General features: G+C 37.7%; 1 protein-coding gene across 3 annotated transcripts in view; it reads left to right on the top strand.

The window, feature by feature from the left end:
* Ptbp3 (polypyrimidine tract binding protein 3) overlaps positions 1–23,653 on the top strand; it is an 81,413-nt gene that overhangs the window by 16,025 nt on the left and 41,735 nt on the right. For 2 of the 3 annotated variants that reach the window (XM_041656749.1, XM_041656747.1), the window contains 2 exons: positions 6,523–6,607; positions 17,829–17,998. In XM_041656749.1, coding sequence (XP_041512683.1) covers positions 6,574–6,607; positions 17,829–17,998 — 204 coding nt within the window. In that variant the 5' untranslated portion in view covers positions 6,523–6,573. The remainder of the gene's footprint in view (positions 1–6,522; positions 6,608–17,828; positions 17,999–23,653) is intronic. The other variant, XM_041656748.1, reaches the window with a different exon arrangement.

The raw sequence follows: 23,653 nt of genomic DNA, 5'->3' as shown, positions 1-23,653 counted from the left end.
TATTAGGAAAGAAATACATATCTAGGTCTAATAGGTTCAAAAGAGTCTTTAGATTTGGCCTGCCTGCCTTTCTTTCTTTGTTTCTTTCTTTCTTTCTTTCTTTCTTTCTTTCTTTCTTTCAGATTCTTCCCAAGGCTTATAGTAAATCCGTCAAAAGTATGAGGTAAAGAGAATTCTTTTTAAATTTTTAAATAGCAAGTAAAAAGGTGTTAAGTTAGCTTGTGCATTTAGCTTAGTGGTAGAGCACTTGCCTGGCATTCACAAAGGCCTGAATTTGATCCCAGCACCACAAAAAATCAAAAATATAATGAAGGGAAGAGCTATTAATCTCAAAATAGATGTCTCTGGGAAAAACCATATAGACTAGAATCAAATGGATGATATATATTCAAAATCCTGGGGTGCGATAGAAAGGAGCAACCAAGATTACTGTACCTACTAGAATTATTCTTTAGAATTGAAGAAGAAACACTTTCCAAGACAACAAAAGCCAAGGGAATGACTTATCACCAGAGTAGCTGCAATAAATGAAAAAATGTAAAAAAAAGTATGAAATGATGCTCACAAGAATCAATTAGAGAAAACTACCAAAGAATGAAGGAATCGAAACAACTAAAAGTATTTTAACAGAATATCAAGATTTTTTTTTTTTTTTGAGATAGGGTTTTTTTCTATGTACTCCTGACTGTCCTGGGACTCATTATGTAGGCCAGGCTGGCCTCAGACTCTAGGAGATCTGCCTGCCTCTGCCTCTCAAGTGCTGGGATTAAAGGCATGTGCCACTTTGCCCAGCAAAAACATGTTTTATTAGTAATAACCTTGGATGTAAATGGATTCAGATTTCAGCTAAAAGATACAACTATCTTTTATATGCTGCCTGAGAGAAACCCAGTTCATTATTGAAGATACATAAAAACCAAAATGAAAGGATCAAAAACAATTCCCCACAAGCAGAAACCAAAAGTGAGTAGAGAAAATATACATTAAATAAAAAAAAATTTGAAAAGAGGTTACTCTGTAATGATGAAGAGATACAAGAATTGTCAACAAAACTAGCAAATCTAGCTCAGCCGTACATTAATATTATACCTCCAGTTGAAATAGGCTATATTCCAGGGATGTAAGGATGTCTCGGTGTATATAAACTGATAAATGTGGCACATGACATCAGTGTGTGTGTGTGTGTGTGTGTGTGTGTGTGTGTGTATGTGTGTGTGTGTGTGTGTGATTGTTTTTCAAGACATGGTTTCTCTGTGTAACTATCCTGGCTGTCCTAGGATTTGCTTTGTAGACCAGGCTGTCCATAAACTTACTGAGATCCACCTGCCTCTGCCTCCCAAATGCTGGGATTAAAGGCGTGCGCCACCACTGCCCAACAAAACAAATTTTCTGTTCTACAAAGTTTCATAAGGGGTTAATTCATTGGCTAGAAACTTTGCTTTGTTTGGAGGTAGTACTTGGATATTAATTGCAATATTTTAAGATTCTGTTCATATGAAGAAAAGTTAGAATTCTAGAGAATTAAGAATTTTTGATAGAGCCTAGAATTTCATGTGCACGTTAGGTATGATCTGAAATTTAGATCTGGTTATTTTCAAAATCTTGCATGTTACTTAGTGGCTTTTTCTCAGTTGTACAGATTGTCTTTTAATCACATTAATATTTTCACTTGAATTGCAAATAAAACCAGTTCCTGTCAGATTTGATAATGGAACATTTTATTTATACTACTTAATCACAATATTTCTTTGCTTTGTTGTCCCTGTATATTTAATTGTTTTCAGTAGGTGGGAGCATCAATAATTGATGCTTGTGCCAAATGAAGCTGATTTGTGTGTTGACTTAGAGCGTTAACAAGTCCACAGGAAATTGCTGGACTTATGTAAACTGATCGTGTGTTTCTAAGGAGACTGTTGATGCAGCGCTAACCTCCCTCCCACACCTGTCACATCATGGCTTCATTTTTCAACCTGTTAAGACTTCCTTGGCAATACTGTTAATTGTTTATCCATGATACAGTCTTTTTCCTTCTATAAAACATTTTTGTCTTTTGAGTAGAGAACTGACTCCCTTACACACATTTACATCATACAAAGTAGTAGTAATAAACCTAACACAAGATAACACTGAGTGTATTCTTAGTGATTGACCTCTTAATATTTGAGATTACATTATTACCTCTGTATAACCTTTGCATGCACTGATAAAGATTTATTCTGTTGTTGATGGCACTTGGTTGTTTCTTGCCACTCTAATATGAGTAATGCCCTGGGGATAGCCTTACATCTAAGTGCGCATAAGTAAGCATCTCTTGAGTCTGCATAGGGGTAGGTCACAGGGATCCTTTAGATGTTCATATGTTTGCTATTCATAGGTTGGATAGTGTTAAAAGTTGTATCCATTAAATCACATGCAGTTAAAGTTCCATTTAATTCTAAGAGTTTTGTTTTTTTGTTGTTCCACCTTACCAATGCTCCATTTTGCCACCTTTCTTCACATGATGGTTTCTGTTAGGGTCTTAACATGTTCCTGAAAAACAAATAAGATTAGACTTGTTTTCCCATATTGATTGCGTATAATGTTAGAAAAATACTTCTTGTTCATTTCCAGCGTGGGTGGATTTACTTATTCTTGTGCTGGAAATTCGGCTGCTAGAGTAGACTTCCTTCTATGTTGTCATTACTGAGTGAAAGCAAAGAAAACAGACAGCAGCAACAATAACGACAAAAAAGCTTGGCAAAAAGATTAGCTAATGCTTGTGTGAAATATGCGTCATGTTCATACTGTAGAGGCCAAGTGTCAGTGAGTCGGGAAGTTGTTCTTCCTACTGCAGGCATCACAAGAATGGAGGGTTGGCAATCCTTTCACAGGAAAGGACGGTGGTCCCAGTCTACTGCCGCATGGTGAGATGCTGCTCACTTGTCATCTCTTGTTTCTTGTGTTTTATGGGTATACATCCTTTTGATTATTCACATACATAGTGTGCCATTATCATGTTTCCTTTCACTTTTTCTTCTACTGTAAACACAAAAATGGTTTTAAAGTCTGTATCTGTATTATTTTTCTTTGCTTTTTTGGGGGGTTGCTGTTTTGTTTTGTTTGAGACAGTTTGACCATGTTCCTTGGTCTGGAACTTGTGGTCCTCCTGCCTGAACCTCTTAAGGGCTAAGGTTATAGGCACATACCTAGCTATTCTTTGTTTCCTGTCTGAGAAATAGTGTCTCACTTCACAATCACAAAGTTATTCCTTTATCTTCTGGAGTTTTCATCATTTTTCTCTTTATTATTTTAGCTTACAACCTACATAAACTTTTTTTTGACATTTAGACATAATCATCTTTAGACTATTCTTTGAAAGGGTTGCTCAGATTATAACGAGAATTTCAGAACAGTTTCCACACGCTGTGAGTGAAGAAAAATGCGTAATTGTGAAAAGCAGAGAAAGGAGATTGAATCACCATGCATTAGGAAGAGGAACAAAAAGAAGGGTTCCCATGCCCATCTTTGTGGTACTAATACAGAATTAGGTACAGGAAGCATGGTGGTGGGTGGGGCAAGAGCTAAAAGCTAAGCACTGCTGATCAAGGTGTGGATTGTTTGTTTATTGTCTCTTTTTCTGGTTCTGCAAGGTGGTCAAAAAGGAGCTCTTATTACAGTAAGGGACAAGCTGGTTCTCAGATAATTAGTCATGCTCCAGGGTGCTGCCTCGCTGTTAATGGACAGTACCCTCATTTGTGAGGTTCTGTTCTTTGTGGAATCCATGGTGATTGCAGGTTTAGGACACTGATTTGAGGCCTTTCGACTCTTGCGGGGGTCCGGGGGAGGGTCCTGGAATGGGACATTATAAGATGCCTCTCAGGTACTCTTCTTTATTCCTTCCGCCTCAAAGTGAAATCAGAGGTTAGATATTGCCTACTCCTGGGTAGTGATTAACACGCCCATGTGCAGAGTTAAGGAGTGTAGTTGGGAAGTGAAGGGAGACTTACCAGGATTTCCCCCTTGCTCTTCGTTACTTCGTGGGCCCAAGTGAGGAGTCAGGTCCGACCCCGACCCCCCCCCCCCCCCCCCCCGTCCTCCCCCACAGGGTTTCTCTGGAGCCTGTCCTGGAACTAGCTCTTGTAGACCAGGCTGGTCTCGAACTCACAGAGATCCGCCTGCCTCTGCCTCCCAAGTGCTGGGATTAAAGGTGTGCACCACTAACACCCGGCTTGAGTCAGTGGTTTTTTAAGCAAAGGCAAGTTTATAAGAACTTTTTTTTCTTTTTACCAAACCGGTTCTATTTTTGACATGAAACATAGTGATACTAAAGACACATGTATGTAACACGAGGCAGAGGAAGGTAGATCTCTGTGAGTTTGAGGCTAGCCCTTTCTATAGAACTAGTTCCAGGATAGCCAAGGTTACACAAAGAAAATACCAAAAAGAAAAAAAAAAAACAACCCATGTTGGATACATTAGATTACCACTATATTTTAAACTCAAAACTTTAACAGCAAACTGCAAAGTTAATCCATAATTATCAGACCAGAAACCCATAATAATACCTTTATTTCATACATTTGGCTTTAAGTAAGGCACATACTGGTCTTTTGGATGAGTTGGGATTTGAAATTTTTTCATCCTGTTTTGTTTTTTAATTCTTTTTTTTTTTTTGTGTGTGTGTGTGTGTCTTCTATAAACTTGAGTAAAAGAGCTGAGGATAGTAATTTCTGGGTGTTTAAAACAAGAATTGTTAGGACAGGTTCCAAAGCCACAGAGAAACCCTGTCTCGAAAAAAAACAAAGAAAAAAATAATAATTAAAAAAAACCCCAAGAATTGTTTAAATAATTGTGTTTGTAGTAATGCAGAAGCCAACATGTTTGTTGTAGGGGCTGGAGAGCTAGCTTTGTATCTAAGAGCTTTTACAGAAAACCAAAATTTGGTTTCCAGCATCCACACTGAGCAGCTCACAATCACCTGTAACTCCATTCCAGGGAATCCAACTCCTTCGGAGGCCTCCTTGGGCTACCCTCTACTCCCACAGCATACATACATACACACATACACACACACACATCAAAACTAAAAATAAATATTTGTGGTAGTATTACTCTAAAATTTATAGTTATTTGATGATTAAGTTCTGTCATCCAGTGAGCCAAAATAACTTATTCTTAAAAATTCATCAAGATGAACAAGTTTGATCCATTTGAAATAGATTAGTTTTGACTTTTTACTACATATTTGTTACCCTTTTATAACCTTGGATATAATTAGGATTGTACTGAAAAGAATTATCAGATGGATACATTTTAGTGCTGAGAGTTGAGATGTGTAAGTAGGACAGAACTCTGGCTTGGACAGGCACTATGGCTCTTCCTGCAGTCTCTGCACTCAGAAGACTGAGGCAAGAGGATAGAGAGATCACCATTTGGCCTTAACAAGACTCAGAAAAACCAAGGTCTGGGGCTGTGACTGAGTAAGTGGTCGGAGGTTTTCCTCTCAGGCCAATACCCAGCACCAGGAGACAGACTTCTCTTACCATAAAGAAATACAGTTTTGAAAACAGATTTGCTTAAGATATAATATATACTTTCAGTTACAGTGGCATGCACATTTAATCCCAGAACTCAGAGGCAGAAGCAGCTTTGAGTTTGAAGCCAGCCTGGTCTACAGAGCAAGTTCAGGCCAGCCAGGGCTATACAGAGAAACCCTGTCTTGAAAAACCAAAAAAAAAAAAAAAAAAAAAAAAAAAAGCAGGGGTGGGGATTGTACCGCCCGCCTGTACTACGTGACGACAGTACGGTACTACTCCTGTATTGCATCGCCTGCACTACAGGACCATTCGCGAGCCGGGCAAGGGCCTGGAGATTTAAACACACAAAGACACACAGACAGAGGCACGGGTCATCCTTGAAACAGGAATGCCCCCTTTATTGTGTCCAGGGGCAGCTTATATAGGGATCCTTGACTGATAGCCATAACCCAGCCAAACGCACCAGAAACCACTCTCCTGCCATCAGGAATTCCTGAAGGTCTCATGCTTAGAGCAGCTGCAAACATAACACATTGTTTACAAGAAATTCAGGATTCAAGAAATTCTGGGGGTTCACAGCTCCCAACAGGGGATAAATGGTGTATATCAAAGATAGTTTTTAGGATTGATGGTATGGAAACCAGTAATTACAAAATTTTGGATATAAAATGTGTCCTGTAGCCCTATTTTTAGAAATGTGTATTGAAAAATCAGGATTCTTAGAATGTATAAATTATTTGCATGTAAATATATTTTATAAAAAACTTTGTCATAAAGTAGTCTCCAACATACAATTTAGTACTTGAGACATGTTTGGACAGTTGTAATTGGTCAGAAGCATTTGCAAAATTAATGCCCCCACTGTTTTTCTCTCCCCCCATGACTACACTGAGCATCTGCTGTAATTTTTCTTTATTGCAGTTTGTTTCCAACTGTCTTTTACAGTATCTTTATGTTTAATATAAAACAATACTGTTATTAATTGAGCACTAATTTTGCTTTTCAGCGGGGATCTGATGAGCTTCTTTCTCCTGGTGTCATTAACGGACCTTCTACCATGAACAATTCTACTCCTTCTGCAGGTGTGTATGGTAAGTTTTGTTCCCCCTTCCCCCATGTTTTCTTTCTGTGAATTTTTTCATTGTTCTTATTTGCCAATGTTTACAGTAGAAAGTGTAATTTTTACTCAATGACAAATGAAAGAGCCAGTTAAGGGGAAAAGATGGTATTTGTTAGACATTTATGAATGGGTCCACCATTCATAAATTTTAATCTACCAAAAAATTAATTAGAAAGATTTTGTAGGCAGAGAATATGTTAATATGAACATGTGAACAGAGTGATGCGGGAGTTGAGACTAAAGCCAGCTTTGTAAAGTCGCTCACATTGGAGTCACCGGAGAAGAGGCCGGGGAGATGAATATAGTTTAGTGCATAAGTGCTTGCTGTGCAATCTGAGAGCCTGCTTTGATTGCAGTACCCATGCAAAGGCGGTCACTGACCCGTCTATAACCCAGTGTTGTGGTGTGAGGGGTGGAGAACAGCGAATCCTTGGGGCTTGCTGGCCAGCCAGTCTAGCCAAAACAGGGAGCTCTAGGTTTAGTGAGAGACCCTGTCTCAGAAAGTAAGGTGAAGAGTGATAGAGGAAGATACCCACAAGTCAAGCTCTGGCCACTGTCAGGATGCATTGCACATGCCTGTCATCATTCAGCGAGTCTAGCGCAGTGAAAGATACTGCCCACGTTCAACTTGGGTCTTCTCACTTCAGTAAGCTGCTTTGGAAAGCCTTCCTAGACAACACCCAAGGGTTTACCTCTCAGATGATTCTAAGTGTCTAAAGTTGACAGTCAGGATTAACTAGCACACTCAGGATAACTTGGAAGCACTGAAAATCTGCAAACGGCCTGACTTACCTTTGAAGTTTCTATGTGAGGGATATTTTACCTTTGTTTTTAGAGCTCCTAGGTGGTGCATCTGAGGCCCAGACAGGCTTAAGCACTGTTACTGAAATTTTCATTTTCCTTCCCGGGAGTGCCATCTCCCCAGAGAGTTGCCTACTCCTGGGATTCTTGTTGAATTTGTATAAGTCCAGCACACCTGTCTTGTTTGGTGTTAGCTTCTATATTTGCCAATTTTTTTCTCAAGAAAATGCTGGTTTTGATTAGAATAATTTTTTAATTCACTCATTTTGCCTTCTCCAATTTGCTGTGCAATCTGAGGGCCTGACTTAGATTGCAGTACCCATGTAGAGGCTGTCACTGCTGTCTGTAACCCAGTGTTGCGGCATGAGGGAAGGAGGAGAAAAAGAACTCTTGGGACTCCATTGGGTATTCTGTTTTGGAGTTTATAGTTTTCATTTCTCTATATCTTGCGGCGGGGAGGGGGAAGGTGATGGGTTGTTGCTAGGGATCTAATCTAGTCCTTGTAAATGCTGGGCAGGCCCTATTTATCTAACTTTGTTTGATTCTTGCATCTCTTATGCAAGAAAGTCCTAGATATTCAGAGCACTGTGTCCTGGAGGGGAAGAGAGGGTGTGTGTGTGTGGGGGAGTGGTGGCAGGGTAGTTAAATTAGCAGTGTCTTGATTTTTGTTATGATTTCCATTTGGTAATATATTAGAATAAACATTTTTTCTTCATCCTGGAAATTAGACCCAAGACCTTTCATATATTAGGGTGAAGTTGTATCTCTAGCACCAAAGAAACCTCTGAAAAATGATAACTTAATTTTTTGTAATAGCTCAAATTCAAATTTGTCCCAACTTGTGATTTCTCTGCCTCTGCATCCAGAATGCTTTCACAGGCATTCACCACCATTGCTTACTTGGGACATTGTGAGCGTGACTCACAGCTCCCTGTAACGCTAGCTGCAGGGTGTCTCAAACTCTTCTCCAGCCTCCATGGACATACACATGTGACAGTAACACCAATATTTTCATTTTAGTATTACAGCAAACCTTTTTTTTTGATAAATTTCATCCATGACTCAGGAAGCCGAGACAGGAGGATTTTTAATTCAGTGACAGTAAGTTCCCAGGCCAGGTTTCACTATAAAATTCTGTGCTACCTCAACATGATGATAATAACAATTTTTGCCCTTAATGTTGAACTTATAAAGCTGAATTTAAATATAGTAGGTGGAATTACTCCTCTAATGTTAAGTTGGGTTCCATTGAAAAGATTTAGAAGTATATCAGTATTGTGTAATAACTGATTTTCTAAAGTTAGCAAACAGTGACAAACCTGAACTGTTTCCATGTTCCTTGCCCAGGAAAGGGTATGTGAGGGGGAGAGAGTGTAGGCAGTAGGCAGCAAGACTGAAAGCTGCTAGGAAGAGCTACCTATTCCTTCCCATTCCGATCCTACTGTATCTGCTGCTTTCAAATCAAGGCTCTGTATGTTGTCCCTGGATTTGTGGATGCCAGTCTGTCATTGATTAACTTTGAGATTTAACTGCTCTGTCTTAAGTGAGTGGATGAGACTATAGCAGAAACTGGAATTAAATCTAGCAAATACTTTTCTGGCTTATTTTGGTACAACTACTAATACTATAGACAAATATATTTTAAATGATTTTTATATTGCATAAAGATGATGAAACATTGGTGCCAAGCTGTGACTTCCCCCAGGCAACTTGGCACCTACAGTTATTCTTTTTAAATGTTGTTAATGTTCTTTTAAAATCTCATCTACTGTGAGCTTTTGAGATGCCTCGGAGGTAAAAGCCAAACCTGATGATGACCTGATTTTGATCCCCAGGAAGGAGAGAACTGATTCCTGTTGTCCTCTGACTTCACATGTCTGCATAAGCACACTTGTGTACACTTTTAAAAATCAGTGAATAGCCGGGTGGTGGTGGTGCATGCCCTTAATCCTAGCACTTGGGAGGCAGAGGCAGGTGGATCTCTGTGAGTTTGAGACCAGCCTGGTCTACAAGAGCTAGTTCCAAGACAGGCTCCAAAGCCACAGAGAAGCCCTGTCTTGAAAAAAACAAACAAACAAACAAAAAAAATCAGTAAATAAAATGTAGTTAAAAACAAACCAGAAACCTTTCTTTCTTTTAGGTAGATATTCTTTTAAGAGCTTTAAATTATGAAGACTATCTTTTCCTATGAACTTTACCTGTAAAACAGACTTAAAGAGATTTTTATTCAACTTACATTAAATTTATGTTACTATAATCTGGTTTTACTGCTGTGTGTGTGTGTTTGCATGTACTCATAGGGCATGGCAGTGCTTTCTGTTTGAAAACTTGAACAAAGTTCCACACTTCATAAATTATATTGTCCCTTTAAATATAGTTGTACAAAATAATGGCAGAAACTATAATACTGTTGGTTTTTTTTGTTGTTGTTGGTGGTGGTGGTTTTTTTTTTTTTTTTTTTTTTTTTTTTTCCGAGACAGGGTTTCTTCGTAGTTTTTGGTTCCTGTCCTGGAACTAGCTCTTGTAGACCAGGCTGGCCTTGAACTCACAGAGATCCACCTGCCTCTGCCTCCCAAGTGCAATACTGTTTTTTTTTCTTTCCAACCCATTTTTACTCAGATAAAACAGCTACTTTCAAAATCTTTTTTTTGGTTAGAGGTAGTTTTGACTGAAAAGTAAAAATATTGTATGGAACCTGCAAAGAGCGTCTCTGTATGTTTTTTCATTCTCCTACTGCTTGGAGGAATTCTGTCTTTCATTTGAGATATTTAAGGATGAGGATTACATTTTATCAAGAGACACAGCTTAAAGTCTGAGTCATTCATAGTTTTGTATGTTGCTCTTATAAATGTATAATATTAACTTCACAAGTATAATATCAAATGAAAATCAGTATATGTTATATTATTGGCTCATTTATGTAATGTTAAAAATATTAATCTGTGTTGTGAGAAATCAAGTTTATAATTTCTTGGAATATAAATTGAAATGGAAAGAGGAAAGGCTCGTGTATATGTAACACTTGTGTATTCTGTGTGAGTGAATGCCATTGTGTGTGGCTGTTTCAGGATACCAGTAGCGGGTGTTAGAACTGGGGTTATAGCGGACTCGCTGTACATAGCGGACAATGAGGACTTACTGAGAACTCAAGAACAATGGCAATGGGTTTTTGATCCTACTGCACATACTGGCTTTGTGGGAGCCTAGGCAGTTTGGATGCTCACCTTACTAGACCTGGATGGAGGTGGGTGGTCCTTGGACTTCCCACAGGGCAGGGAACCCTGATTGCTCTTTGGACTGAGGAGGGAAGGGGACTTGATTGGGGGAGGGGGAGGGAAATGGGATGTTGTAATAGGAGTGGTGGGGCCGGCCCCGGGCCGCCCACATGGCTAGCTTATGCCCCGAAATAATTACACGGAAACTATTCTTTTAAACACTGCCTGGCCCATTAGTTTCAGCCTCTTATTGGCTAGTTCTTACATATTGACCTAACCCATTTCTAATATCCCTGTAACACCACGAGGTGTCTTACCAGGGAAGATCTTAACCTGTGTCTGTGTCCGGTAGGAGAATCATGGCGACTCCTTGACTCAGCTTCTTTCTCCCAGCATTCTGTTCTGTTTACTCCGCCTACCTAATTTTATGTCCTATTAAAGGGCCAAGGCAGTCTCTTTATTTAACCAGTGAAATTAACACAAAACACAAGACTTTACCCCATCAATGGGAGGCGGTGGTGGGGAAGAGACAAAAATCTTTAATAAATAAATAAATAAATAAAAAGAACTGGGGTTATAGGTGGTTATCAGCCACCTGGTGTGGGTGGTAGGAACTGAACTCAGGTCCTTTGGGAAGAGCATCAGCATGCGGTCTTAGTCTGTCCAGCCTTGTGTTCTACTACTTGATTTGGCTGCTGATTATGTAAGTCTATTTATTTATGGAATTATGATAATAGCAATATTAAAACCCATCATATGAATACAGTTAAAATGAAAGCTATAGAGAAATACTTTGATTGATACAGTTATGAGTTGTAATAAATGTACACAAGATGAGCACAGTATAAAAAAAAATGATGAGCACAGTATATACAAGGTTGAATGTGTGTGTGATTAAGACTCTTCCTTTCCTTTCAAAACAGAATCCCCAAATTATTACTAGATTTGCAATCCAGAATAAAATCCAGCCCCCAAAACTGGAAGGTCCCTGGAAAAAAGAAGATTGACAAGGATGAAGTGAATTCCTCTTCACTTAGGAATTAAAAGGAGTGGCCTTGTTAGAGGAAGTTTATCTCTGGGAGGGTGGGGGTTCAGAAGCCCAGCCAGTCTCAGTGTCAGTCTCTCTCTCTCAGTCAGTTGACCAGGATGTAGCTCTCAGCCACTTCTCCAGCATCATGTGTGCTGCCATGCTCCCAAACATGATGGTAATGCCTCTGGAACTGCAAGCAAGCCCTCAAATGCTTTATTTTGTAAGAGTTGCCTTGGCTATGTTGTCGCTCCACAGCAATAGAACAGTGACTAAGAAGTGATGAGTGCTATTTTACAATTTAAGAAAGTAGACGTAAGTTATGAGACGGTTGTATTAGAAAATCTGATTCCTAGTCAAGTCAAAAAATGTATAGTTTGGAATTTGAATTATAGCACTTTCATCTCTGTTTTGAGTTAACATAGCACATGAAATAACACTCCCATGATCGGCCTGGCTTAATCTGTGCATACAAGAACAAGTCAAAACCAGGAAATTGTAAAGAATGTCACTACAGTAAATAAATAGAAAACCTTGTCACAAATTGATAACATAATTAGATTAGGAGGCGGTGACACACCCATCATTCAGAAGGTGGAGGCAAGTCTCTGTGAGTTCAAGGCCAGCCTGGTCAACAGAGTGAGTTCCAGGACAACTAGGACTACACAGGGAAACCCTCTCTCAAAAAACAAAACAAACAAAAATAAAAGCATAATTATAGCCGTTGGTAGCATAGAAAATAAAACAGAAAAGGAAACTAGCAAAGTATGATAATGAATTATTAACAAGATCTAATAATCAGAAGAGTAAATTATAGATAAATTTGAGTTTAGCTTATTTTTTGTGACTCTTTGAGAAACTACACTCATGCTCTAGGGTATGTCTTATTTTCTTCTGAGCAACCTAGTACTTAGCCATATATTGAAATATCTTTATTAAATTGCAACCCCTCTTAATTAAAAAAAGATCTAAAAATTTATTTGCATTTTAAATGATAAAATGTTATTTAAAATGAAATAACAGTTAATAAGTACCACTGCCATCTAACCCTCTAAATAAAGAGGAAGGTGCCAATGAATAACTAACAAATTAGTGAAATAATCTTTGTATTTATATACTTGAAATTATCTTCACTATGAAGTCTGTAAGACTAATGACATAGCATATATGAGGTCCTAGGTGCAATACCCAGAATTACAAAAATAGCAGTATACTAAAAGTACATGTCTAGTTACAAATACAAGTGGAAAAACAGCAACAAAATATAAATAAGATTAGACATGGTAGTACATATCTATAGTCCTGTTACTCAGAAAGCCAAGGGAGGAAGATCATGAATTGAAGGCAACCTTGGAGTACAGTGTGTTCCAGGACAAACACATCAATAAAGTGAGACCGTCCCAGTTCTTGACCTCAGAAAAATAAAAGTTTTTGTGCATATGACAATATTAGAAGAAACAGTTACTTGAAAGTTTGTGATTCACATAAGAAGTTCTAGCAGTTGGAAAAGTAGGCTAGTCATAAAGTGCTTGTTTCATAAACATTTTAATCCCACATGAAAAGCTGAGAGCATGCTTGTAATACCAGCTTTGATATGGTAAGCTTAGGAAATGGCTGGAGTTTGCTGGCCAGCTGTTCTAGCCTAATTGAGGAACTTTAAATCAGCGAGATCCTCTCCTCTCCAAAGAGCTGGACAGCATTTCTGAGGATGACAGCCAGTGCAGACTCCATTCATAAATGTGGATCTGAACACACACATGAAAGAAAAGTATAATTGGAAGGGCAACATGATGATGACAGTATTGTCTCCAGTTTTGTGTTTATCATACATATGCATAGATTTGTCTGTCAGTGATCATCAGAATCTGTATTGCTTGACTTTCTTTAGTTTTGTGGTGGAAATACAAGATTGGTTTAATTCTTTGAGACAATTTTTAGTTTTTCCGAGACAGGGTTTCTCTGTAGCTTTGGAGCCTGTCCTGGCACTAGCTCTTCTAGACCAGGCTGGCCTCGAACTCACAGAGATCTGCCTGCCTCTGCCTCCTGAGTGCTGGGATTAAAGGCGTGTGCCATCCGGAGTAGCCCAGGCTATCCTTGAACTCTTAGTCCTCCTGGAATACAATAATGATAATAATAGTACAACAACAACACCCATCTTAGCATTGTGGCCACGTCGGGAGCCTCCCAACCGACCAGTGACTACAGTTATAGAGGTTTCAGTGCTGCTCCCTTCTGGCCTTTCACAGGCACCTGCACACACTAAATAAAACTAAAAACAAAAACAAAACTGCCAGGGCAGCTCTCACCTATAATTCCCAAACTTGTGAGGTGAGGATGGAAAGATGGATGAGTTTCAGGTTTGCCTGGGTTTTTTTTTTTTTTAAGAGAGAGATGTGTTTATTTACTAAATGTACAATGGTGTTTTTCCTGTATATATCTGTTAAGAGTTTCTGGAGCTGAAGTTACAGACATTGGTGAGCTGCCATGTGTGTGCTGGGAATTGAACCTGGGTCCTCTGGTAGGGCAGCTGAAGACCATTGAGCCATTTCTCCAGCCCTTGCCTGGGCTTTTTAAAGAAGCCGTCTCCAAAATCCAAAGGTTGGGGACTATAACGTTAGAGTATTTGCCTGGCATTTTACTAGGCCCTGGGTTTAATCTCTACCACTAAACAGATAAGTAAACAAAGAACAGACACTACGTCCACACATCTTTCAGAACACAATATTTGACAACTTTTAGTGTTAATTGGTGAAATACATTATAAAAAACTATATATTACTATTTTCATATTGTTTGTTAGTATCAGATTCTGTTTATTTATTGTATATGTGTGTGGGAGTGTGTGCCATGGTGCATTCCAAGGACAACTTTCAAGTCTGTTCTCTTCTTCTACTTCGTTTTTCAGTCATACTTGGGTCATCCAGTTTGTGAGCAGGTACCCACTGGGCCGTCTGGAAGGGGTGCTGCTTTGGCTTTTTATGTTCACATGGTTATTTATGAACATTTCTGCAGCTTCAGATTGTTTTTTATCAAGTCTTTTATTAGACTTTTAGATTTTATAGATAACTTTTTCACTTAGTGTGTAGCAGTGTCCTGAATTAGTAAAAACGAAAAAACAATAGAATCATTTGACATCAGATAGTAGAAATAGTGTAATTTCTATGTTGAAAAGTTTTCTTTTGTTTTTAAAGAATAACCAGATATGCAGTTGATTACTTTGTACTAGACATTGTGCTAGGCATTCAAAAGATACTGAAAGTTAAGCTGATTTAGTTTTTATAATTTCCGTTATATATTTATGGAAAAATTTGAAATATAGTAATGAGTAGTCTGTCCAGAAGAGAACATATGATTGAGCAGCTGTCCAAGTGCCCTTCCCCCTTCTTTTTTACCCTCCCTTTCCCTTAACATTGACCATATATTTTTATTGTACAGAATAGTTACTTACTTAAAATTGCTTGTTTATAACTGCTTGTGTCTCGGTAAAAGATTGTCATGTTAGGGCTCTTGATAGTACAATGTAGTGGGAACTCAAATACTTGCTTCTGTCATTTAATTTTTCAAACATAGGATATCTTTGTCAAAGAAGCAACCTCCTTTTAAAAATTTTATTATTGATTTACCTATTTTATGTGTATGAGTGTTTTGCTTGCTTCTGTGTCTATGTACAATGTTTGTACCTGATGCTCAAGCTGGTTAGAAGGAGGACATTGGATTCCCTGGAGCATGAGTTATGGATGCTTGTGAGCCACCATGTGGGAATCAAACACAGGTCCTCTACAACTGTAGCAAGTGTTCTTCCCCTCTGAGCCATCTCTCCAGCCCCAGAAACAACCTTCTTCATGTTCCTTTATTATGTTTAGAGTATTTAGGGTGAACTTATAGTAACTCCATGCCTTGAGGAGTTTCTTCAAGTACTTAATGCCATGGTGGTCATTAGTGATGCTAAGCTTCTATCTGAATGACAGGTGTTTGGGGCTTTATTCTAGTAACAGTATTGTAGAACTTCCAGTTGTTAGTTATGTATGTAAACCTGCGTTCTCTCTCTCTCTCTCTCTCTCTCTCTCTCTCTCTCTCTCACACACACACACACACACACTATCTGTTGAATTTTCTTGCTCTTTTCTAGGAATGCCAAAATAATTTTGAGATTTTTGTGATTAAGAACTGCCTTTAGAGTTAGACCTTGATCCGGATATATGGAACTAAATTAAGTCAGTTTTAGTGGAAAAGCTTTAAAATAAGGAACTGAAGGATATTTTGGATACTTGGAATCCTGTCAGCATTCTTTCTTAGAGCTAGGTAGTAACATGACAGACTTTTTATTAGATTGCCATACTAAATTCTAAAGACATGGGCTCGATCCATAGGAAAGGAGATGGAAAAGGGACAAGGTCAGAGGTGACATTAGTGATGTTTAGAGTGGAAAAGAAAGAAGTCATTAGTGATTTTGGAGGGACAAGGTTGTATTTTTTTATGTAATTCACCAGCAAGTATGTGAATGCTTATTTATTGATTCTGCCCAGGATGCTTTCCACATTCATGGAAAATCTGGGAACAAGTGTTATGTTTGGGTGTTCAACTTATACATGTATTTTTGGGTCAAGTTATATGCCACAGACATGGCATAAAAAAGTTTTATATGGTCCTCATGATATTTTTTTAGGATTATAGGTAGTATATTTTCATTAGTGTTTAGAAAAAGGATATTAAGGGTTTGGCAAGATTGTATTTTTCTGCCAATGTTGGAAAATATCATTTTACTTTCTTACTTTTAAATAATTACATTTAGACTGTCTTCGTTGTGTTCTTGGAAGAAAAATCTTTCTGAATTTCATCTGCATAAACTTGAGTAATCATTATACCCAGGTAGGTCAATCCTAGTTAGTAAGATTTAAATAGAATCTAGGAATGTGCTAGGATATGAGTTAATTTTGCAACAGTCATTCTGAACTTTCAGGACAGAACAGTACTGTAGTAGACATGCCATACTGTAGTTGAGTAGCACATCTGTAATTTTAAGTATGCAAATGGTATTGGAAAATGTGGATTTCAACCAGAGTCTGTTTATTACTGCTAAGTAGGATTATCATAAGAACACAAAATTTAGCTAATAAAGATAAAATGAGAAAACCTATAATGGCCTAAAACACTAAAGTTTTAGATGTAACTCATCCAGATCTCCTTGGTTGTGTTAGATACAAAGTTTATATTATAATCTTTCGTAAAATTTATCATTTTTCAATTGTTTTTTTTTTTTTTTTTTTTTTACTTAGCCGTAGAACAAATTAGAGATGGGTCTTTAAACATGTATTAGTGGGCTGGAGATGTTGCTGAGGTGTTGAGAGCACTTGGTGATGTTGCAGAAGACTCGGGTTCAGTTTTCAGGACCCACATAGCAGCTTAAAACTGTGGATAACTTCAGTTCCAGGGACTCCAGTACCTATTTTTAGTCCCTTGGGCACTAGGTATGTAGATTGTATATACATGTATGCAGGAAAAAACACTCATCTATAAAAATAAACATACGTGTGTGTGTGTGTATATATATGAGGCATTCCGAATATTATTTTCAACATTGAATTTAGACGTATAGTTAGCTTTAGTTAATGATTGGCATGTATTCTGCCAGTTTTATCATTAGTAAGTAAACATCCTAGAGTGTACCTACACAGACTGAGGCAGTAAAGTATATTTACTACACAGTTTACATATACGCATATGATGCATGGGGTTTAGCCTGTGCCCCAGCTTGCAAACCTATATAGGTTGTCACTGTATTGAATACTGTTGAAGTTAAAGTGTTTTGTATCTTTATGTAGAAAAGGCATACTTGTGTGTTAGGTGCTTACTTCATGAAGGTGGTATACATGACTCTTTATGAAGCAATGTAATTCATTTATCCCAATACTTTTCATTTAAAAAAAAAATCAGGCAACAATTAAAAAAATTAATGGCCATGGTGAAAGACCAAAAGTGGTTCATCAAAAGGTGGTTGGTTTTATTTTCCACTTATATTATTTTCATCAATCTCATAGCTTCATGAATTTGAAATCTGATATGCTAGAAATTCGTGTGACGATTTAGTTAAAGGAGTGTGTCAACCCAAATTAGTTTCAATAATTAAAAAAAAATCTTATGTTTTTTAGCTAATGGGAATGACAACAAGAAATTTAAAGGAGATAGACCTCCCTGTTCGCCTTCCCGTGTTCTCCATCTTCGCAAAATTCCATGTGATGTCACCGAAGCAGAGGTCATATCATTAGGTCTACCATTTGGCAAAGTAACTAATCTTTTGATGTTGAAAGGAAAAAGCCAGGTATGTAATATTTAAAGATCGACACTGAGTGATTATCTTCTGGGTGTTAGTATTTCACGTAATTTTTGTTTTCCTGAACTTAAGAATTAAGTAGTTGATTTGAGACAGGGTCTTTACTGCTGTGGCTGGTGTCAAATTCATAAGCTCAAGTGACTTTCCTAAACTTTAGCCCTCCAAGTATCTGGGATCTCAGGGGTATGTGTCACCATGCTGCTAAGTTTTTCTTACTGTCTGTGACCACAAATTAGTTTTTAAGTAAAAAATTTCCCTTGTATGACAATAGACAAAAATTAGCACAAGAAACAGGAGTATATCTTATCTCTTGACTTGGGGTCATTTTTAGAAGTCCTATTTCGTATTTTACTTCATGTTTTCTATTATAGGTTGGTTCTTAAAAATACCCTATAATTACAAGATAGCCTGGTAGTTGGAGTTACTGATAGAGAAGCTATAAATTGTGTTTTGTTTGTTCAAGTAAAGAACAGTTAAGTTTTCCATACTGTGCAGTTATCACTAAAAGCTGAAGATCTAATTGGCTTTTACGTGGGATTAAAGAGTTGGGAGTAGCTGGGCATAGTGGCGCACACCTTGAATCCCAGTACTAGAGAGGCAGAGGCAGGTGAATCTCTGTGAGTTAGAGCCCAGCCTAGTTTACATAGTGAGTTCCAGGACAGCAAAGACATGTAGAAAGACCCTGTCTCAAAACCAAAACAAACAACATTAACAACAAAAAGATTTGGGAGCTACCTTGTTCAGTAAAATAGAATTGAATATTTAACTAGACATGACTGAACAGTTAGTAGAAATAAGGGGGAAAGTTTTTTTTAAAGGCGTGCTTCTCATGCAGAGGCTATAGGTTTAGTTTCCAGCACGAGAGGAGTCTGACACCCTCTCCTGAGCTCCATGGGCACCAGGTACACACTTGGTGAACATCTTGGTGTGCATATATATAGGCAGGCATAAACATACATAAAATAAATGTAAACTTTGCGGGGGAGGGGGAGGGAAATGGGAAGCGGTTGTGGGGACGAGGCAGAAATCCTTAATAAATAAATAAATTAAAAAAAATAAATAAATGTAAACTTTGTTAATGGATTGGTTTACAGTAGGCTACTTTTCTTGTAAAAGGCAAAACCTATTTATCTATCTATCTGTCTATCTATTTATTTATATTTTAACTGATTGCTGTGAATCATCTTTGCTCTGGTCTATGTAGACTAAAACAATGTCATGCCCCTTCATTCCATAAAATCATTGGATACTATGTATATTCTAGTTGTAGAATTATCATGGAGCTTCTTTAATAATTTGAGAGACAGAAGAGAATCTTCGTTGTAAAAATGAGTTCACATTATTTTTTTAAGATTTTATTGCTTTTTTTTTGATCATATGTATCACCTCTCTTCCCAACTCTTCTCATATCACCTCCTCTTTCTACCCACCAAACTGGTTTTCTGTTTTTTGTTTGTTTTTGTTTTTCTTTTCACCTTTCAGGACAACTTTTAATGGATACATGCAAATATACAATTTGTATGGATGAATGGGATACTACTTGATGTTTTAATTCATGAGTATATCATATAATGTTTAAATCAAATTCAAAACATCTGAAATATTGTTATTCCTGAAATATTGTTATTCCTCAGCCCCCTGTTTGGTAGGGACAGGTAGAGGGGCAGTGTTAGGAATTGACCCTAGGGTTTTGCTTGTGCTAGCCAAATACTTTACTTTTGAGCTACAACCTGCCTCTTGATTTCTGATATTTATGGTATATACCATCATGCCAGGCCCTGCTCTTAGTCTTATCTTTTGATAATAGCCATTCTTTTATCAAACAGCTAATTATAAGTTTGATTTTTATATCCCTGATTAGTGGAACTGAATATTTTTTCCAAATAGCTGTTGATCATTTGTTTTTCTTTTTGAAAAAAAAAATTCTAAGAGATCTTTTATCTGTCCCCTATCCACCAAGGACAGGATCATACCATCCTCTCGACTTTTCATCTTGAGAACCTCTTGCCTCTACCTCCTCCCTTCTGGAATTTCCCCCAAACAATGCCAGCGCTCTAACTCCAGAACTATGGAGCCCTCACTTTACAACTGTGTGCAGACAGGCCTAGTTATGTTTCCTGGTTTTTAAAATAGAATTGGTTTTTTTAGTTTTATAGTTGAATTTTTGAAATTCCTTATCTATTCTGGATAATAACTTCTAATCAGATATATAGTTTGTACATATTTTCTCCCATTAGTGTATTTCTTCCTTGTCTCTGTGTCTTTCTGTCTTTGTCTCCTCTCCACCTCCCATCAAAAACAACAAAAACAATTTGCATTTTTCAATGTTCCTAAAACTGAGTTTTTCTTAAGGCGAATAAGGAAGCTTCATTTTCTGGTACCTGACAAAATATAGTAACCATCTTGCTCATAAAATTGAGTGCCTTCTTGTTCCTACTTGGACCCTACTAGAATAAATTCTCTTAACATGTTTTTGGCTGTACTGAAAATATTGTATGCCCAGCATTGTAATGAAGAAGATACCAAATCCAGGCCTTAGAAATTTTGTGACATGTTATACTGTGTTACCTGTTTGTTCTGCTTTTCTTGAATATTTTCATTTATAAATGATCGGACATGACACTGGATAATGCCTGATTGAGTTTAGTCTGTTTAATAAACAACATCCCTATTTAATTTAGATGAGGTGACTGAGATTTAGAGACATCAAGTAGCATTCTGTAGTATTCGGTCTGCACTTAACACATTTTTTGGAGTTGGTACATGGCTATCACTTAGATCAGTCTCTGCTACTAAAAATTGCCTAGGTTGCATGCACACATCTAAAATGAATTGTTTGTGAAAGGCAGTCTGTGCAAGTCCACAGCTTTTCTCTGTGTTTATGTTGACTCTGTAAGCGAACCCTAGTTTGTTGTGTTTTATTTTCATCATGGAGCTCTTTAGTAATACACTTCACCAAGAAACTGTGCTGTCACTGGACCCACTTACAAAGGTGGAATGTTGGGAGAGATGTGGGAATAATTTCATCAACTTTCTCCCCTGGTGGTGATTTACAAACTTTCAGATTATGAAGTGGAACTCTATTGGTTACTTCAGAAAAACATCAGTAGTGCCTTGTCTAGATTCTATATGGAAAGCTTATCTTTATTTTTGTTTTAAGATTTATTTAAAAATACTTAAGTGTTTGTGTGTTTTGCCTGCGTGCACATGTGCACCATGTGCATACCTAGTGCTCATGGAGGTCAGAAGAGAGTGATGGATCATTCACTTGGTAGTAGAGTTAGAATTCTGAGCTGCCAAGTGGTACTGGTAATCAGACCAGTGTTCTTCAGTTTGTTTGAGACAGGGTTTCTCTGTTTTGTAATTGGCTATTCTGGAACTCGCTATGTGTAATGGACAATGCTCATTCATTTCTTGGCTGCCTAGACCTGAATAATCAAACAAAACTATATTAATATACAGAACTATTAATATACTATATTAATATTAATTAATATACTAAATATTAATATATACAACACTGTTTGGCCTAATAGCTCAGGCTTCTTATTAACTAACTCTTGCACCTTAAATTAAGCTATTTCTATTAATTTGTGTATAACCACGAGGCTGTGACCTATCTGGGCATCTGTCTTCTTCAGCAGCTACATGACCTCTCCTTGGCTCCGCTTACTCTCTCTCTCTCTCTCTCTCTCTCTCTATCTCTATCTCTATCTCTATCTCTATCCCTTGCAGTCTGGCTATATTCTGTACTGCCATAGACAAAAGCAGTTTTATTCATTAACCAATACAAGCAATGCATAGAGAAGATCATCCCCCATCATCTATGTAGACGAGGCTGGCCTGAAGTTCATGGAGGTCCACGTACTTCTGCCTCTCAAGTGCTGGGATTAATGTCGTCCGCCACTCTGCCTAGCTGCAGCCAGTGTTCTTAACCAGACTGGGCCTTGAACTCAGAGATCCACCTGCTTATCTTTGCCTCCTGAATACTAGAATTAAAGACCTTCACCACCGTGTCTGACTTACTCAACATTTCTTTTTTTTTCTTTTTTTTTTTTTTTTGATTTTTTTCGAGACAAGGTTTCCCTGTAGCTTTTGGTTCCTGTCCTAGAACTAGCTCTTGTAGACCAGGCTGGCCTCGAACTCACAGAGATCCGCCTGTCTCTGCCTCCCGAGTGCTGGGAATAAAGGCATGTGCCACCACCGCCCAGCTTTACTCAACATTTCTAATGTTTTAATAAATCATATTATCAATGCCTATTATAGATGAATTTTAAATGATTTACACTTAAACTAAAACTATTTCCTAATGCTATTTTATAATGAAAGGATTATATAAGAAAAAGTTTATGTTGATTTTGATCAGTTTAGTTTTGGATAAATTTGAGATACTCTTATAGGTAGTTCTGATTGCTCAGTATGGTTGGTATATTTATATTCTGTCTTTTTCATCAGCCATTATAAAGGGAGACAAACCTTGATTCATTAAAAGTTTGTGTGTTGACACATGCCTTTGATCGCAGCACTCAAGAGACCAAGACAGGGAATTGCTGAGTTCAAGGATTGCCTGGTCCACATAGTGAGTTCAAGAATAGACAGGTTTGATTCTGAGGACACCATAGAGAAAATAAACGCACTGATCAAAGAAAACTGGAAAGCCAACAAATTCTCATCACAAAACATTCAGGAATTATGGGACACAATAAAAAGACCAAACCTAAGAATAATAGGAATAGAAGAAGGAGAGAAGTCACAGCTCAAAGGCCCAGAAAATATTTTTTAACAAAATTATGGAAGAAAACTTTCCCAACATAAAGAAAGGTATTCCTTTGAATATTCAAGAAGCATACAGAACACCAAACAGACTGGATCAAAGAAAAACATCCCCTCACCATATAATAATGAAAACACAAAATATACAGGTTAAAGAAAGAATATTAAGAGCTGCAAAGGAAAAAGGGCAAGTAACTTATAAAGGTAAACCGATCAGACTTACACCTGACTTCTCTATGGAAACAATGAAAGCCAGAAGGTCCTGGATAGAAGTACTGCAGAAGCTAAGAGACCATGGATGCAAGCCCAGACTACTATACCCAGTCAAGCTTTCGTTCACTATAAATGGAGAAAACAAGACATTCCAGGATAAGAACGAATTTAAACAATACGTAGCCACAAATCCAGCCCTACAGAAAGTAATAGAAGGAAAATCGCAACCCAAGGAATCCAACATTGCAAACACTGCCTACAATAACTGAGGCGTCTAGCGACCCTTCACTAGCACAACTCAAAGAAGGGAGACACACAAACTCTACTACCAAAACCAATAAGAATAACCGGAGTAAACAACCACTGGTCATTAATATCACTTAATATTAATGGTCTCAATTCACCTATAAGAAGGCACAGGCTAAGAGATTGGATACGAAAACAGGATCCAACATTCTGCTGTTTGCAAGAAACACATCTCAACCACAAAGACAGGCATCTACTCAGAGTAAAGGGTTGGGAAAAGGTCTTTCAAGCAAATGGTCCTAAGAAAAAAGCAGGTGTGGCCATATTAATTTCTAACAAAACTGACTTCAAACTAAAATCAATCAGAAGAGATCGAGATGGACACTTTATACTCATAACAGGAACAATTCG

The sequence above is a fragment of the Microtus oregoni genome, unplaced genomic scaffold (genome assembly GCF_018167655.1).
Source record: "Microtus oregoni isolate MIOR12 unplaced genomic scaffold, Mior012 000008F_ref0000371, whole genome shotgun sequence".
Classification (NCBI taxonomy): Eukaryota; Metazoa; Chordata; class Mammalia; order Rodentia; family Cricetidae; genus Microtus; species Microtus oregoni.
The sequence above is the reverse complement of the archived record's forward strand: the minus strand, read 5'-3'. Positions and strand labels throughout refer to the sequence as shown.